The sequence below is a fragment of the Ammospiza caudacuta genome, chromosome 4 (assembly GCF_027887145.1).
Source record: "Ammospiza caudacuta isolate bAmmCau1 chromosome 4, bAmmCau1.pri, whole genome shotgun sequence".
Taxonomy (NCBI): domain Eukaryota; kingdom Metazoa; phylum Chordata; class Aves; order Passeriformes; family Passerellidae; genus Ammospiza; species Ammospiza caudacuta.
The window spans coordinates 35119297-35134650 of record NC_080596.1 but is presented as its reverse complement, the minus strand read 5'-3'; the positions used below and the strand labels follow the sequence as shown (position 1 = coordinate 35134650).

At 51.2% G+C, this 15354-nt stretch overlaps 2 protein-coding genes across 2 annotated transcripts in view; both read right to left on the bottom strand.

Annotated features, from left to right (window-relative positions):
- Positions 1–4311, bottom strand: part of FRAS1 (Fraser extracellular matrix complex subunit 1) — a 105474-nt gene extending 101163 nt beyond the window's left edge. The window contains exons 1-2 of the mRNA XM_058803272.1: positions 4141–4311; positions 1722–1753 (exon numbers count right to left, since the gene is read on the bottom strand). Of these exons, the coding sequence (XP_058659255.1) occupies positions 1722–1753; positions 4141–4234 (126 nt within the window). The 5' untranslated portion in view covers positions 4235–4311. The remainder of the gene's footprint in view (positions 1–1721; positions 1754–4140) is intronic.
- Positions 4312–8518: 4207 nt separating this feature from the next.
- On the bottom strand, positions 8519–15120 carry MRPL1 (mitochondrial ribosomal protein L1). The gene is made up of 10 exons (XM_058803914.1): positions 14877–15120; positions 13508–14746; positions 13256–13364; positions 12414–12669; positions 12147–12230; positions 11525–11596; positions 11228–11339; positions 10702–10802; positions 9422–9503; positions 8519–8783 (listed from the first exon to the last, which is right to left on the bottom strand). The coding sequence occupies exons 2-10, from the start codon at positions 13539–13541 to the stop codon at positions 8620–8622; spliced, it is 1014 nt and encodes a 337-aa protein (XP_058659897.1). The 5' UTR covers positions 13542–14746; positions 14877–15120; the 3' UTR covers positions 8519–8619.
- Positions 15121–15354: the final 234 nt, after the last annotated feature.

The following is a 15354-nucleotide window of genomic DNA, read 5'->3' as shown; positions in this document are numbered from 1 at the left end:
TGGACTTGTCCTTCTGTGCTGCAGCCTCTACCAGACACAAACTCATTTTTCAATCACACTCACCATTCAAAGCACCTCCAGGCACAGCCCCGTCCTTCCCCTCCCCCTTGGCACAAACCAGCTGGCAGAAAGCCTCCAGCTTTTTGGATTTGCTCCACACCTCCCACACACCCTGACTTCCAGAGTGACATCAGTGTGTCTCCTCGTGGCCTGCAGCTAAGAACAAGTAAAGTGGATTTTCCTCTTTCCAAGTAAAGGGAGCTGAAAACTCGCTGACAGGAGAAGCCAGAGAAGCTCAGCTGGGAATCACGCTCAGGGAGGTGCTTTCCCTCCCTCAGAGCAAAGCCACAGACACCAGCTGACCCTGGAGCTAAGTCAGTCAAGCAAGAGGCAGGACTTGTGCAGCATTAACAATTGCAGCAAACCTGCAGTGCCTGCATCGCTGCACTTCAAGGTTTGAATTATGCACCAAGGGCTTTCCAGGTGACTTCAGAGACTTGTGCAGCAAACAGCATTCCCACAATCACCCAGGAGCAGCTCACCTGCAGCCACTTCCACGTGCAATCACACAACGGCTTGGCAGGCGCCTAAAGCTCATCCAGTGCCACCCCTGCCACGGGCAGGGACACCTCCCTCAAACCCAGGCTGCTCCAAGCTCCTGGCCTTGGACACTTCCAGCATCCAGGGGCAGCCACAGCTCCTCTGGGCAGCCTGTGCCAGGGCCTCCTCACCCCCCCCCTCAGCCAAGAATTCCTTTCCAATATCCAACCTGAACCTCCCCTCTCTGTTGGTTTGAATCCATTCATTCCCCTCTGTCCTGAAACAGCCTCTCTCCATCTCTCCTTCATGTTCCTTTCAGGTAAGGGCCACCCCAAGGCTTCTCCTCTCCAGGCTGGACAATCCCACCTCTCTCAGCCTCTCCCCATGGAATGGGTGCTCCATCCCTCTCATCATCATCCTCCTCCGCACCAGACACGGACAAAAACCCTCACCAGACACTGAAAGAAAACAGTGTTTCCAAGCACCGTCTAAAACACAATGAAAAGTCGCTACAGGTTTCTCCTGGGGGCTGCCAGGACCCTCCACAGTGCACCAGGAAGAGCAGCAAACACATCCAGAAGCATTCCAGAGACACAAAGTAGCTCAGGCACCTCCTTTTAGCCCAGAGTAGTACCAGAGCAAGGCAGACAAGCGTTACCGAGCAAAACACCGTTCATGAATACTTAAAAACTCTGATTCTTGTACCGAGTCACTCACGGATTACGTTTCTAGAGGCGCCAGAAAAGAAAATGTGTTGCGTTTGTAAGGATCAGTCAGGGTACACCAGACTCACCGTGACCAGCTGAGGGCAAAAAGTGTTAAGCTGCTGTCATTAACAGCTCATTAATTCAGGGAAAGAAACACATAGAAAGAACATAGCCTGGCATTTCACTCATGTTTTACAAAGCACCACCTCCATCCTGCCCGGCACTGCGCATCTGTGGCTTCCAACACCCCAGAAGTCCCTCACATCTTCTCACCCAGTTGGACTGGCTGGGTCCTAAGGCCCAGGGAGAATTCCCAACCTCTCCATGAGAGGGATGTGTGTTCTCCAGCAGACTGGAAGCTGCCAGACCTGCACCCCAGCCACAGGGATGACAAAAAGCAGGAACTGGAGTCAAGTTCATTGAACAGCACCCTCTCCAACCCTTCCCCAGCACGGCACGTTCGAGCTCACCTACCTCAAATAAGAGGCCGTGGGAGACACAGGCACCTGAGGGACCAGAAAAAAAAATAAATCAGGTTAGAAACGAGTAAGAGCAGCAGCACATCCTCCAGTGAGCCTGCTCTGAACTGGGCAGCCACAAAAAAATACAGTTTTGGGGCAGCTGGGCAACCTCTGAGTAAGGGACAGGACCTCTGGCCGGCTCAGAAAGGCAGGGAGAAAAGAGGGGGCCTGCCAAAATAACAGTGTGAGAAGAGTCAGTGTGAATCCTCATTCCTAAACCTCTCCTGCATGGACAACAGGACAGGCTCACAGGGCTCTCCTGCTTCAGCTGTCCTGGCCCTGCTAACTGAGAGAAAGCTTGTCCCAGGCACGGACAGGGACCCAACCAATATATTCCAATATATTCACATATTTCACCCCAATAATCAGAGGTTAGGAAGTAAAACCAGGAGTAAGCTGAATGACAGCTCTTCTATCGATTTTCTGGAAATGGTCACCCTGGAGCAACTGCACATGATCTGTCTCCCAAAAGGGTGAGGGGAATACACAAACCAAAATAACCCAAGGAGCTCCAGGATGAAAGGGAAAGAGACCACGGAAAGGCTGCCTCGAGGGACCACCCAAAAAAGTCAGAATTTCCCTGCCAAAAAGTGGAGTTTCCCGAGAAATGCAGATTAGACCAATCTGTACAGAAAGCCTGTGAGCTACACTTCTTGGAATCAAAAACTCCTCCTTTGAGCTCGTCTTCAGCTCAGCCGCAAGTGGCTGTGGAGGCACCCCCAGGAATTATTTTCCCTTGCCAAGAAGATGAGCCACAGGAGCCCAGCCACATTTCTCTCAAATTCAGCAAATAGCTGTTCTTTTGGCAAGAGAAAATAATTTCAAGGTTCATCATCCAGCTCCACCTCAAAATTCAGTGCAAAACGCGAGGTCACACATTATTGGGAGGCATGGGGTGGGGGGGAAAAAAACCCAAAAATTTAACATCAGTTAGTTAAGACCAGCACAACCCATCTGTTTTACCCCTCCAGGGCTGGCTGCCTTTCATTTTTAGCTCACTGACAGCTAGAGTTCCTTAAAATACCAGTGTGCTCATCCCCTCCGGGGCCAGAGCAGGGAATAGGGACCACGTAGGACTAGAAAGCAAATTCACCAACTCTGATCCCTCTTCCCCACAAAGGGCAAAGACACAGCTCCCTCCTTTACAAGTTACCAAGGGAGACTAAGATACAAGCCAGCTCAGCAGGACTTGGACAATCCTTACTTACAAATAAATTTTACTTTTGTCCCCAATTATGGGTGAGCCAAACACACTACACACATTAATTAATTAAGCTTGCCATGCAACAGTGCCCTGATTTTCCAAGAAACTCAAAGCCCCAGGTGTGATCACCACCTGTTGCAAAGCACACCTGAAAAGCATTCTGCAAATTATGACTTGCACAAACTGAAGCACCCAAAAAAGCACCCCGGACTTATTGCTATGGTATTTTTGTGGGGGACATCTTGGATTCGGGTTGTTGGTAGCGTCATTTACCAAAAATTAAATCTCTGAAACCAGAAAAAGTGAACTCTGTCGGAGTGCTACCCAACGAGTTAACACTGGGTAGCAAATGTCCAAGCCCACACCTAGCAGCGCCTCGGCTCGCACGCACATCGCTGGTTTGAACCGCTGCTGTTCACTGGGAACAGCAGCACTTAAAATCGGGAATCACGGTGGGAGCAGGACTCGGGGAGACTGCCACTTCAGAAGCCAACAACCTACAGCCAAAGGACAGGCTGCAAAACCACCCAGGAGCACGAACGCATCCAACCCGCACCCCCAAACTCCGAACATCAGCACGGCACAGCCTTGCGCTGGCCACGAGTCCGTCCAGCACCCGAGACAAATGCCGGTGTGCCTCCCCGAGAGCGCCCAAGTTGGCTCCAGCCGCAGGGAGCGGAGCAGGGCTGCTGCCGGTTCCCCCTCACGCTTTCCCGGCCCTGCCCGGCTCCCGGCGCCGCATTCCCGAGCGCTCCGCTCCGCACGGCCCCGCCACCCGCGGGCTGCCCGAGGGCTGCGGCTGCCGCTGCCCGCCCCGGCCCCTCAGCGCCACACACCGTGCCGGGGCAGCTCCCCTCACGTGGGCACGGCCGAGCGCCGCCGCCTTCCCTCCCTCCCGCCCGCCGTGAGGGGCAGCCCGGAGCGGGACCGGCGTTTCCCCGTGCCCACCGGCCGGGCACGGCTTCGCCCCGGTGCCCCTCACCTCGCCTGTGGAGGAGCCGCCAAAATGGCGGGGGGCGGAGGCGGACCCCCGCCCGGGCCGGCAGCGCGACCAGCGAGGCAGCGAGGCTGAGCCGTCCCATGTGCCAGGGGAAAAGGCGCCCGGAGCCGCTTTCCCCTCAGGGATCCCCCGCCCGCGGGACCGGGACGCGCTCGGCGCGGGACTCACCTGAGGCGGCATCGGCCAGCGCGGCTGGGAGGAGCAGCAGCAGCAGCGGCGGCAGCAGCAGCACGGTGGCCCCGGCGGCGTTCGGGGCGCCCATGGCCCCTGGCGGCGAGCAGCGAGCGGGGAGTGCCCGCCGGGCCCGCGGCAGGTGCCGGGGCAGCGCCTCGGCCCCCGCCCCGCCGCCAAACTTCGCCCGCAGACAAAGGGGCAGCTCCGCGCCGCAGCCCGCCCGCCCCCCGCCCCGCCCCGGGCAGCGCTGCGCCCTCCTTCCTCCCGGCATCCGAGCCTCTCCTCCTCCTCCCACTCCCCGGCACCTTGCGCCGGGGAGGCAGAGGATTCCGGCTTCTCCTCCCCCTCACACCGGCGACCTAGGCATGGAGCAGCCCCCGGCGATCCCGCAGCCGTGCCAGGATCAGGCAAATCAAACGTGTTTGTGTTGGACCTGACCCCAGTGACTCGATCCATCCCGGTGGCTGCAAGGGAGAGGTCACCCTCTCAACCCGGGTTGGAAGCTTCTGATTTGTTGTGTTTTGGGTGTCAGTTTGGGTTGTAGGATTATAACAAGAAATAGCAAAGCCTAGTCTCTTTCCATGTCCATTTCTTCTTGGCTTGCACACACACACACACACACACACACACAGTACCATGTCCATTCAAGAAAAGCTTCCTCCAGCAGTGCACACTCAACACATCTCAGAGCCAACGTTTCCAAATGAACGTTTGGCTCCTACAAGTCACAGGATAAAGAAAAACAGCCCCAGTTTGAAGTTACAGCCATTCCAAGCCCCAAATTAAAATGAACTCAGAAAGTGAGTTTATTTTTACTAGTCTGTGAATGAAATTTTTTTTTTCCCTGCCAATTTCAGCGTTCCCGCTTCATAGCAGTACCCTAGTTCCCACAGAGCAGTTGGTTGCACAGGGCTGGGTTGCTGCTGCTGCCTTCATCTCCTGCTTACCTGATTAAATGCAACGATGGCAGCTCAATTTGATAACAATTCCCCGTGGTAACTCCATCTGCTCACTTTTGATTCACTTCCTAATGATTTTTTAGGGTTTTTTTTTCCTCCTCAGGACTGCATGCCTTTAATCACTGTGCCAGAATTCCCACAGCAAAAAACACACAAGCCCCAGGTCCCTTCTAACTTCTCAGGTGAAACTCTGGACAACTTGACCAAACTCAAAGAAACACCAGCAAGAAAGAACAGGTGCAAATAATTAAAACCAAGCACACAGAGGGTTCAATAATTTCATATAGAACAGGTGAAAATATTAAAGCCAAGCACATAGTGTTCAACAACTTCATACAGAACAAGCTTCATATAAATGTGTCCAGTCCATCTTTTCACCATTTTTGTTCTTCATCTTCCTACTGCTGTTCTTTGGGCTTTGACAACTTGTTTCCCTAGTCCAGCTACTGCCTACTCCTCCCTATTTCTCCTACCTTCCTTCCTGCTGTTCCCACAACACTGCTCCAAAGACCCTGTTAAAGTCAGGAGAACTCCAGACCCATAACTTAGATAATTTTTCAGATTTTCCCTCTAGCAAGCACTCATTTCCAGCATTTCTTAAGTTTAGCACTCAGCGCAAAAGACCTGAAATTTTCAGAAATTCAAAGTTTGCTAAAGTTTTGTCCTTCACATCCTATTGAACACAAAAGCAGCATTTCTGTTTTGAGTCTACTTACAGATTAGCAGCAAATAAAATTATCAAATAAGCTTCAGACTCTCTCAGGAGAAATATGAGATCGTTCAAAGGCTGAAAGCCTGAAGGGAACAACTTGCAAAGCACTGATGCAGCTGTCAGCTGCTGCCACAGATCTTTGAAATAATGGCACAAAAAGTCACTGGGGTTGTAGAAATTAACCACTTTTAGCCTCCCTTTTACCAAACCTCTAGGCAGAGGTCAGTTTTCTGCAAGTTGGTGTGAAAGAGCCATTCCTCCACTTGGCAAATCCCTGGCTGAAGAGATTGAGCCAGACATACCTTGTGTTCCTGGAGAGCTGGCCACGTGCTGGCTCAGACTTGTACAGAACAGCTGGACAAACATGGCTCTGAGAAGGATCCATCTCTGGCAAGTGAAGTTGGGATCATGTGCATTCCCCACTTCCAGAACCCCTGACACTTAAATATTTTTCCAGCTTTTAACTGGGTTTTTTTACAATTTTATTAATATTCCTTTTTAAAATCCATGAGATTAGCCCACAAAAACAACATGGCATGGCAGGGTCACCACGTGTGACCTTCACCCAGCATCTCCCAGTACCTGACAATTTGGGAAGACTGGCATTTTCCTCTTGTTTTCCAAGCCGGAGAAACACTGACACTTCTGCCTTCATGTCCTGGTGGGATGAAGCCTCTAGACACCTGCAAGCTGAGGTACTGACAGAAATAACTGCTTGGAAAATTAAGTTTATCCCTCACAGCGTTTTCTGTCAGCCTCAAAAGCTTTTTTCCCTCCTCTGTCCTATTTCAGTCAATCCAACTATTCCCACACGGACAGTTTTGGCTACAGCATTAGCCTCTCTCCCAGAGTCTGGCAAGACCAGTGGTATTGCAGAACATGGATAACAAAATCCTATTTAATCATTCAGAACACCCATCTCAGCATTAAAAACCTGTCAGCACTGGTGGCAGCTGCAACATCCCTGCCCTGCTCCTCCAGCCGTGGCACAACTCCCATGAACTCAGCTTGACCCACAGGGATTCCAGGTTTTTTGGAGTGCCACAAATTCCCTACAAGTCCAGGTTGAGGCTGAGTGTCAGCCCTGCACTCCCCACAGCTGCACACAGGCTCCCAGGACAACTTCTTCCTTCTTTGGGCAAATGTTTCTGTTTCACTGAGCTTGAATCCCAGCTCTTCTCCTTAGTTAAACTAACAGCAGGGCCAGAAAAACAAACCTAAAAGCCATCATACATCATCTGCAGGGCTAAAGGTGCTGCAGCACTGCCTCCCTCCATCCCACAGTCACTTCCAGAAGCCAGCAGTGCCACTGCAGCCATGCTCAGTGGGACAATTATAGGGATTTCTAAAGCACCTTGGCCCAAGAACCACATGTACAAGTCCCACTCTGCCTGTCTGGGGACTCTGCTCATTACAGAGGAACCATCTCACGTTGATCATCCCTTCCATCTCTCCCCTCCCCATGCCAATCCAGCATTCCAGGATAAAAAGAAGTCCCAAGGCACTCAACAGCTTGTACAGCACTGTTTCAGCATGGCACAGACCAGGGGCATTCTCCCTCAGCAATCAGTAGCACAAGTTCAGAACTGCACCTGAAAACTTGCTGAGCCCACCAGCTCCTTCTCTTGCCCCCCTGACATCCAGAGGCCCAGATTTCCTGTGTCCCCACAGCTCTGGGATTTTCCAAGTGCAGATCCCTGCAGGAACCTTTGTTATTCCATGCTTTTATTCTCTGAGAGCACACTCAGCAGTCTGAGAGCTTCTGATTTAAGCTCACCTGTGCATTTCTGCTTAAGCATCACTTTTTTTTTAAATACACCCATCAAAGAGGGCAGGCCTATCTTTTCCCAAAATGGACAATGAAGTCTTGGAAATAAGGCAGGAGAACAGAGAAAAGAGAAATCTATTCAGATAATACCACAGGCTTTGCTTTTCTACACCAACAGCTAACTCACATTCAGATTTTGGGTCACAAACAATACACAACCCCTGGAATGCCTCATAATATCCCTTACATGTGTAATTCCTAAGCAATAAAGACATCCCAGTGCACTGGCATTGCTTTTCCCACTTGCAACATGCAAAGTCTATTAAGTCACTGTAAAACCTTCCTATACACACCTAAAAGGGAATTTTTGGATCAAACTCTGAGCAAAGCACCCCACACACAACCAAAAATAATCAGCGTGGCCTGGCAGGAATTGGTCACCCTGACTGACAGCAGCCAAATGCTTCTGATGGGAGCTAAAAGAACTCCCATGCAGCCAGATCCCAGTAAGCTCTTGGAAAAAGGAGGCCTACCTCCAGTAACAGGAATGATTTAAACCTTTCCAGATCTGGACCAGCTCATCCCTGTGGTAAACAGCCAATCCTTTCTGGGACCATCTTACATTTCGGGGTGCAGCTTTACGAACAAGTGTTCAGCAACAGAACCCCCCAAAAAAACCACTTCAGGAGAAATTCCAGGAAATTCCAACGCCTGCACAGGAGGGAAGGCCGGGAGCGCCACCTCCTGGAAAGAAAGCGGAAAATAGCGGCAAAGAGCCGCGTCTGCAGCTGGTATTCCAGAAAACATGGGGGCAAGGTGAATGCTCGCTCCCCTCATAAATCACGTCCGATTCTTCCTTGGGGGAAAACACTTGCTGGGTTCTGACAACAGGCTCCTGCTCCTGACAACGTTACACCCAATTGAGACATGAAATCCACAAGCTGCATTTATTTTTTGTTCTCACAGAGCATGATTTGAGTGACACTTCACATCCGCTTCCCCAGCTGGAGCGCCAGGCCCACAAGGAGAAGACATCAGGTACTAACGGATTCCTGGACAGCTTTTTGCTGATCCTCATCAGCTGCATCTTCTTCCTCTTTCTCCTCTGCTTTCTCCACCTGAGGTAGGATTCCATCGAGGTTCAGCAGCAAGCCTTCACTGGTGGAGGATCTGATAACCAGCCTCTGCACAATGGGATCTAGAAACACAAGGGGCACCACCCAACTGATCACTCCACCCCTTGCCATCAAGGCAGTGAAAGAACACCACCAGAATCAGGCTTGACACTCCAAATCAGTAGAAAAGCTAATCCTCACTAAAATGGGCTGATGTACATTGATTTAAATTCATTTTAAAAAATAATCAAAACAAAACATTCCTTTCTGCACCTACTTTATATTTCAAGTCAGGCAACCTCTTATAGTTTTCATTTGGGCTTCTCAAGGCACATGTACTTGGCTTTTTATGGTCTTGTGTCTGCAGCTACTCTGAGCAGCATCACTGGGAGAGAAGCAAGATCATTCTTCTGGCAGACATTAAGCAAGTATCAACACAAAAAAAATGGCATTTTAGCTTACACAAAACTCCTTGACTAAAATTATTTCAGGAATCACCATTTCCTGTCCAGCTAAGCAGATGCCCTCTGCTTAAAGTTGACTTGATTATTCCTTTGGCTAAGGAATTAAAATTTTTAAAAAAAGGAAAGAAAGAATCAACTTTCCCTTGGAGGAGCAGGAATTTTAGAGATACTTGGAGAGCAGCAAGGTAACTGCACGACTAGCCAGTAAAGAACTCCCATCTCCCACTTGGGTTTGCTGCAGCCTGAACAAATCTTACCAAAATTAGATGGCTTGAAGGTGCAGATATCCTGGATAATTGTTTTCAGGTTGGCAATGATGTGCTCAGTGGGCATATCCAGCTGCAAAAGGACAGAGCCAAGTTAGTAATGGTGATGATGCCTGGAGCCCAGGTGAATGGATCTGAAAGCACTGCTGTTGATGTTTATTCTACATTTGGATAGGTTTCCTTTCTGTGTGCTCCCCGTGAAGGAGTGACAAATCCCATTAACAGCCTTATCCAAATGCTGATTTGCTCACTCTTCTCCCTAGTTCCACTCAGGACACGAAATTCCGAGGGCTTTGTAACAACATGTAGCTTTAAGGGCTGAAAACTCTTAAAAAAAACAACTCTTAAAAAACCAACATACACACAAGTGCTTTTGCAAAAAACTCACTAAAATGAAGGAGCTGTCAAAGGCCACAAAATGCATCCGCACCTAGAACTGGAGGCATCAGGAGCTTGAACAGAATGAAATCCATCAAAAGAACCAACTCATCAGCTCCATGATGAGGACAGGTCATGCTCAGAGGGTTCTAAGCACTCCAAAATAGTTCCCAAATGAAGATGCCAGCTTCTCACAGTAAATCCTTTCGTTCCCTTCTTATTTCTTAACTAAGTCAGACTCCTCCAACAGCAAGGTCAAGAATTCCAGCTACACACAAAAATACAGACAAGAAAGCCCCTGGAATGCCCATGCACAGCTCAGAGCAGCTACTGAGAATTTATAAACTCATCTGTCTCCAGCACTGCCAGGCAAAGCTCCAGGCATTTCCTACCCTTCCTGCCTGTGCCACCCTCAATTAGAGGAACACCAAACATCAGGCAGGATTACAAAGATGCAAACCAGAATGAAAACAAAAAAACCCACCAGAGCTTAGGGCGGAGAAAATGAATAAATAAGCCAAAATTATTTTCTATTTCAAGTAACACAAACAGTTCTTGCTTCCGACTCCAATTCCAGTTATCAAAATTAGAATTCTTTAATTATTTGGTTAAAGCAAAGACTTTTTGACTCTTCTGCATATTGATCACGGACTTACAAACCCATAGTTTATTCCTTACCAAAAAAAAAAAAAAAAAAAAAAAAAAAAACAACAACCAAAAAGTTTAAAACCAGCTGAAGATGCCACACAAAAAAGAGTTCTATTTTCTCCAGAGGTTAGTGAAAAAGCGGTCAAAAACTTTGAGAAAGAGGTTGAAGAGATGGTTTTTTCCCCTCTTTGAATACTACAGTTCTGCTCAGGGCAGCAAATGTAAGAGCTCTGCACACAACTTACTCTGGCTATCCTTGTCTTGATGACACTCTCGTCCTCCACCGAGTACTCGTGACACTCCCTGAAGAACTGCACCATTCTGGGAATGTCACTGCCCAGGGAATCTGTTCAAAAACAAAACAAAAGAAGCTGGCTGAGCAATGCTTATTGGCACAGATGGGTCTGGCACCAGGAAAGAGATCATTCAATCTGTTCATTAAAGCAAACACCAGTGCAAAACACAGTTTCACAGAGAGGACAATGGTGCCCTCACTGAGATCACAGTCTCCCTGTTCCCTCCTTCCCCTCTTAGCAAGATTAATAACCATAAGGGCACCTAGCAGCCAAATGCACCTGGGTTCTTATCCCAGGTTTACCTGTTGCAGGAAAAAATGGATCCCTAAAGTTCCCTTGACTAAGACAAGTGGTGCAGCCACAACCTAACTCCCAAAGTAACCCCACATCCTGACAAAAACCATTCCAGGGGCACCCCCAGGGCTCCAGCCCCCTCAGGAGCTGCTAAAAGCTGCAAGCAAGAACTGCTCCTTACTTCTCTTGGTGCTGGGGTACTTCTTTCTCAGCTTGTTCCTCAGGGGGATTAACTTGGGGATGATGGCAGGGACAGCCACGTAGAAATCAGCCTGGATTTCATCCTCCAGGATCTGCAACAAGCACAATTCCACTCCTTGCATTCAAGCTGGTTTATAAAAGGATCCAAGCACAGAAACACATCTCTCTGCCTGCTGCCTCCCAGCCAGAGCTCACTGGACATCAGACTTCCTCCCCTCCCCTCCAGGCTCCAATTTCAATTAGGATTTTTATGTAATTCTTTAAGAAAAATACACACCCATTTGATTAATTCAACTCCTCCCACGATGGCAGCCCCGTGCTCTCGAGCTACCTCAGCTTCCTGCTCATTCTGTTGAGAGAAAAAAAGGAATTAAAAACAGTTGCACTGCAAATTAGCTGCCAGCAGAGCTCAGGGAGAGAATTCCAAACAATTCAGTCCAAAGAGCCACCAAATAAACCCATGGCACCCCTCTGGGATCATCTCACAGAGATAAAATGATTCATTGGCAAAGGACAGCTGCAAGAGTGTGCTGGACACCAAAACCCATGGAAATGAAGGACAAAACCCCATGAAAATGAAGGAATTCTGGCTCACCCACCTCTGTGAGCACAAAAACCCATGAAAATGAAGGAATTCTGGCTCACCCACTTCTATGAGCACAAAACCCCATGAAAATGAAGGAATTCTGGCTCACCTCTTCTATGAGCACAAAAACCCATGAAAATGAAGGAATTCTGGCTCACCCACTTCTGTGAGCACAAAACCCCATGAAAATGAAGGAATTCTAGCTCACCCAGTTCTGTGAGCACAAAACCCCATGAAAATGAAGGAATTCTGGCTCACCCACCTCTGTGAACACCAAAACCCCATGAAAATGAAGGAATTCTGGCTCACCCACCTCTGTGAACACCAAGACCTTGTTCACCTCATCCGTAAAGCGATGGGGGAGAGCGACACCGCTGGAAAAAGGATCCACTTTTTTCTGGCAAAGGAATAAAAAAAAATTAAAGCAAACAAACAGAAATCAGGACTTGAGTGTAAATTACATCACCACAGGGAGTTGGTCCCCTAAAAATGAAAAAAAAGAAAATGCAAACAAGGTGAGGGACGGCCCTCAGTCTGAGCAGCCTCAAAGCCTTCAGGAGTGCCAGAACTGCCTCCCCACCTTCTTCTGCAGTGCCATGTCCAGGAAGACGTTGATGTACACAAACTGCTTGGGGTGGGTGAAGTCCAGCTCCTGGAACCTCTTGAGCATGCCCACGGCCTGCTCCAGCCCATAGGAGGGTCTCCTGTAGAGCCACGTCAGGTACACGTCGTCCACGGGCTTGCTCATCAGCGGCCGCCTCCGAGGGAGGGGCTTCTCCTTGGCCGCCTCCTTCGCCTTCTCCTGCCGGCTCCTCTTGGCATCTTTTTTGGCAGCTCTAAGACCAAAAAAAAACCCCCCCGGGCACGTTGTGACGTCATCAGTTATCGTATTTTCACAGCACTCTGATTTTATAAAGCAAGGTTTTCTCCTCCCTCTCCCGTGGCATTTTGCATTCAGTTGAACACCCAATTCTCATTTTCCTCCCTATTTTCAGAGGGTATCCAGGCAAGGAAAGCAATATTAAAATAATAACTGGACCCTCCATCCCTCTGTAAAGAGTCTGCAGCACTTGAGAAAACTTCATTCCCCTGTCTACTCTTGCTTCTCCCAGCCACACTGTTATTACAGAGACGGCAAATTAAACAATGAAAAGCCAATTAAAAGACGGGAAGGGTTTCAAACAGACTCCAGAAGCTCACCAGCTTTCACTCTGACATGCGACCCTGCTACACCCGCAAAAGCACAGCCCAACACCACAGCCTCAAGCTTTCCCTATGCCATCAGCATAGAAAACATTCCCTGCGAGCGCAGGCTGTTCTCCGCGAGCCTCTGAGGGTCAGCCGGCTGTCGGACCAGCCCTGCGGACACCAAACCCCCCAAACACCCCTCAACACCTCCCGGGACGCCGGACCCGCACTCACTTGGCTGCTGCGGCCGCGTAGGGCCGGGCGGTGGCGGGGCTCACCGCGGCGGGGACAGCGGGGCGCTGCTGCAGCCCGGGGAGGACCCAGCCGCACCGCGGGGCCAGCGCTGAGGGGAGAGAGCAAACACTGCCTCAGACACGCGCCGCGGCCCCCGCACCCCCGACCCACCCGGACAGTCCCCCCTGCAGCCCCTCACGGCCGCGGCAGCGCGGGGCAGTGCCCGCGGCTCCCTCAGCGCGGCCCCCTCACCTTGCCACAGGCAGCGGGCGCTGGGCGCCGCCATTTTGCCGAGCCGCCTTAGTGCGCCACCGGAACCGTTCCCTGCGGAACTCGCTCCCTGGGGCCGAGAAGAAGCGTTCCGGCCGCCCGCAAGCCCGGGATCTTTAGCGGTGTGCCACCTAGCGCCGTCCCCCCAACCCGCCGCGCCCGAGCCTACCGTTCCGCGGGTGCGCGGGTTCCGCTGCCCCGAGAGAGGCGACCATTGCCCAGGGCTGGTCAAAAGCCTCCAGCTCGCTTCTTCAGTGGCCTCAGAGGGGCCTCAGGGCGAACCCGGGTTGTTTCGTAGCGCTGCAGGCCTAACTGGTCCCCCTTCCCTGAAGCAACATGGCGGCGGCTCCTGAGGGCAGTCAGAGCCGCGGCCCTCAGCCATGGGGGCGTTGACACCTGTTCAGCCACGGCTGTGTGCGAGAACATTGCCTGCTGCAAGCCACGTGTAATTCCAAAAAGAGATTTTGCGGCTGCCATCGCACCCCTACTCCCTTGTAGGGTGGGTGGGAAAAGAGACACCTAATTCACTGTCCTGGAGCAGCATCCACTTACAAACACTCACTTGCATGTCCTGAGCTGTTCAGATCCACACCACAAACTGTAATGGTTAAAGGGGGCTTCTATTCCACACTGATGTGCTTTTGATTAAAAACATTCCAATCTCCTAGTCTTTCCCAATCAGTGTGTGTCCAAGTGTTTTTACATCAGGGATATGTGGCTGCCTAGAACTCCCCAATGGATCTGTGTGCAAGGATTATTAAACCAGACAAGGGTGGCTGTGTAAAACAAACTGAAACAAAACTGTTCATCCAATCCAACACCTGGCTCAGTGTCCACAGAAAGGATGGACATGGGGAGGCAGGAGGGCGACGGGAGGAAAAGGAACCCTCCTCGGCTAAAACACCTCAGCTGAGGAGTGACAGCCGTTTGTTTAAGGCTCCAGGGGTAAAATGAAATTATTTTGGACAGGTACTTGGCATTGTCCCTTGTCCCTCAGTCCCCTGTGAGCCTCTGGCCTTTTACCCAGCAGGTCTCTGCCTGGAGCATGGATGGAGCACGGATTTCTGGAGATACACGGGCTCGCAGATAATGCTCACCCATTACAAACACCTCACTCTCCCCAAAGTCTGTTTCCTACCAACAGCCCCTGATCCATCGCTGAGGCCCTTCCCGCTCTCCAGCCAACAATGAACTTCTTGGGTCCAGCATCACCTCGGGCAGCTGCAGCAGAAAGCAAATTCCAATTAAAAGCCCCAGAGCCTGATCTCTTGTCCCTCCCTGTGCTCCCCCGACCGCTTGTTGCTTCCTCAAACACTCCCTGGTGCTTTTTAATTTTTTAAATTTTTTTTACCTGCACTTCCCTGCTCCGGCTGCCCACGAGGATCCGTGCCACCGACGCTTGGGCGCCCAATAAACCCCACTGCCTGGAGGAGGAGAAACAGAGGTGGCAGACACCGAGCAGATGCCCGCACACTCAAATCCCCGCCGTTCGCCCCGCATTCCCAGGCGTCCCTTCCTTCTCCCACCGCGGCTGTGAAACCGAGGGGGGAACAGGAGGGGAAACGAGGGGATAAAGGGGGCGGCGGGTTCCTTCGTGCCCCCACCGGAGCCGCTCCGTGATCGCTGACACGGCCCCGCGAGTGCCCGCGCTCCCCCCGCCGCGGCCTCGGCACCGCCCGCCGCCGCCTCCCCGCGCCCGCCCCCGTCTCCTCCGCCCTGCGCGCCCCGGCCGCCGCTCCTGCTCCTCTTCCTCTCCTTCCTCCTCCTCGCCGCCGTCGCCGCCGCTGCCGCTGCCGCCCGGGCCCCGCGGCTCCGTCCCCGCTGCCCGC

Bases quoted from the DNA above. Each gene is read 5' to 3' on its own strand.
- MRPL1 (XM_058803914.1), bottom strand. From the start codon at position 13,541: ATGGCGGCGCCCAGCGCCCGCTGCCTGTGGCAAG. The intron at 12,231-12,413 runs GTGGGGAGGCAG...TTCCTTTGCCAG, and splicing joins ACATGGCACTGCAGAAGAAG to AAAAAAGTGGATCCTTTTTC. The intron at 8,784-9,421 runs GTAAGATTTGTT...TTGTGTTTCTAG, and splicing joins CTTCAAGCCATCTAATTTTG to ATCCCATTGTGCAGAGGCTG.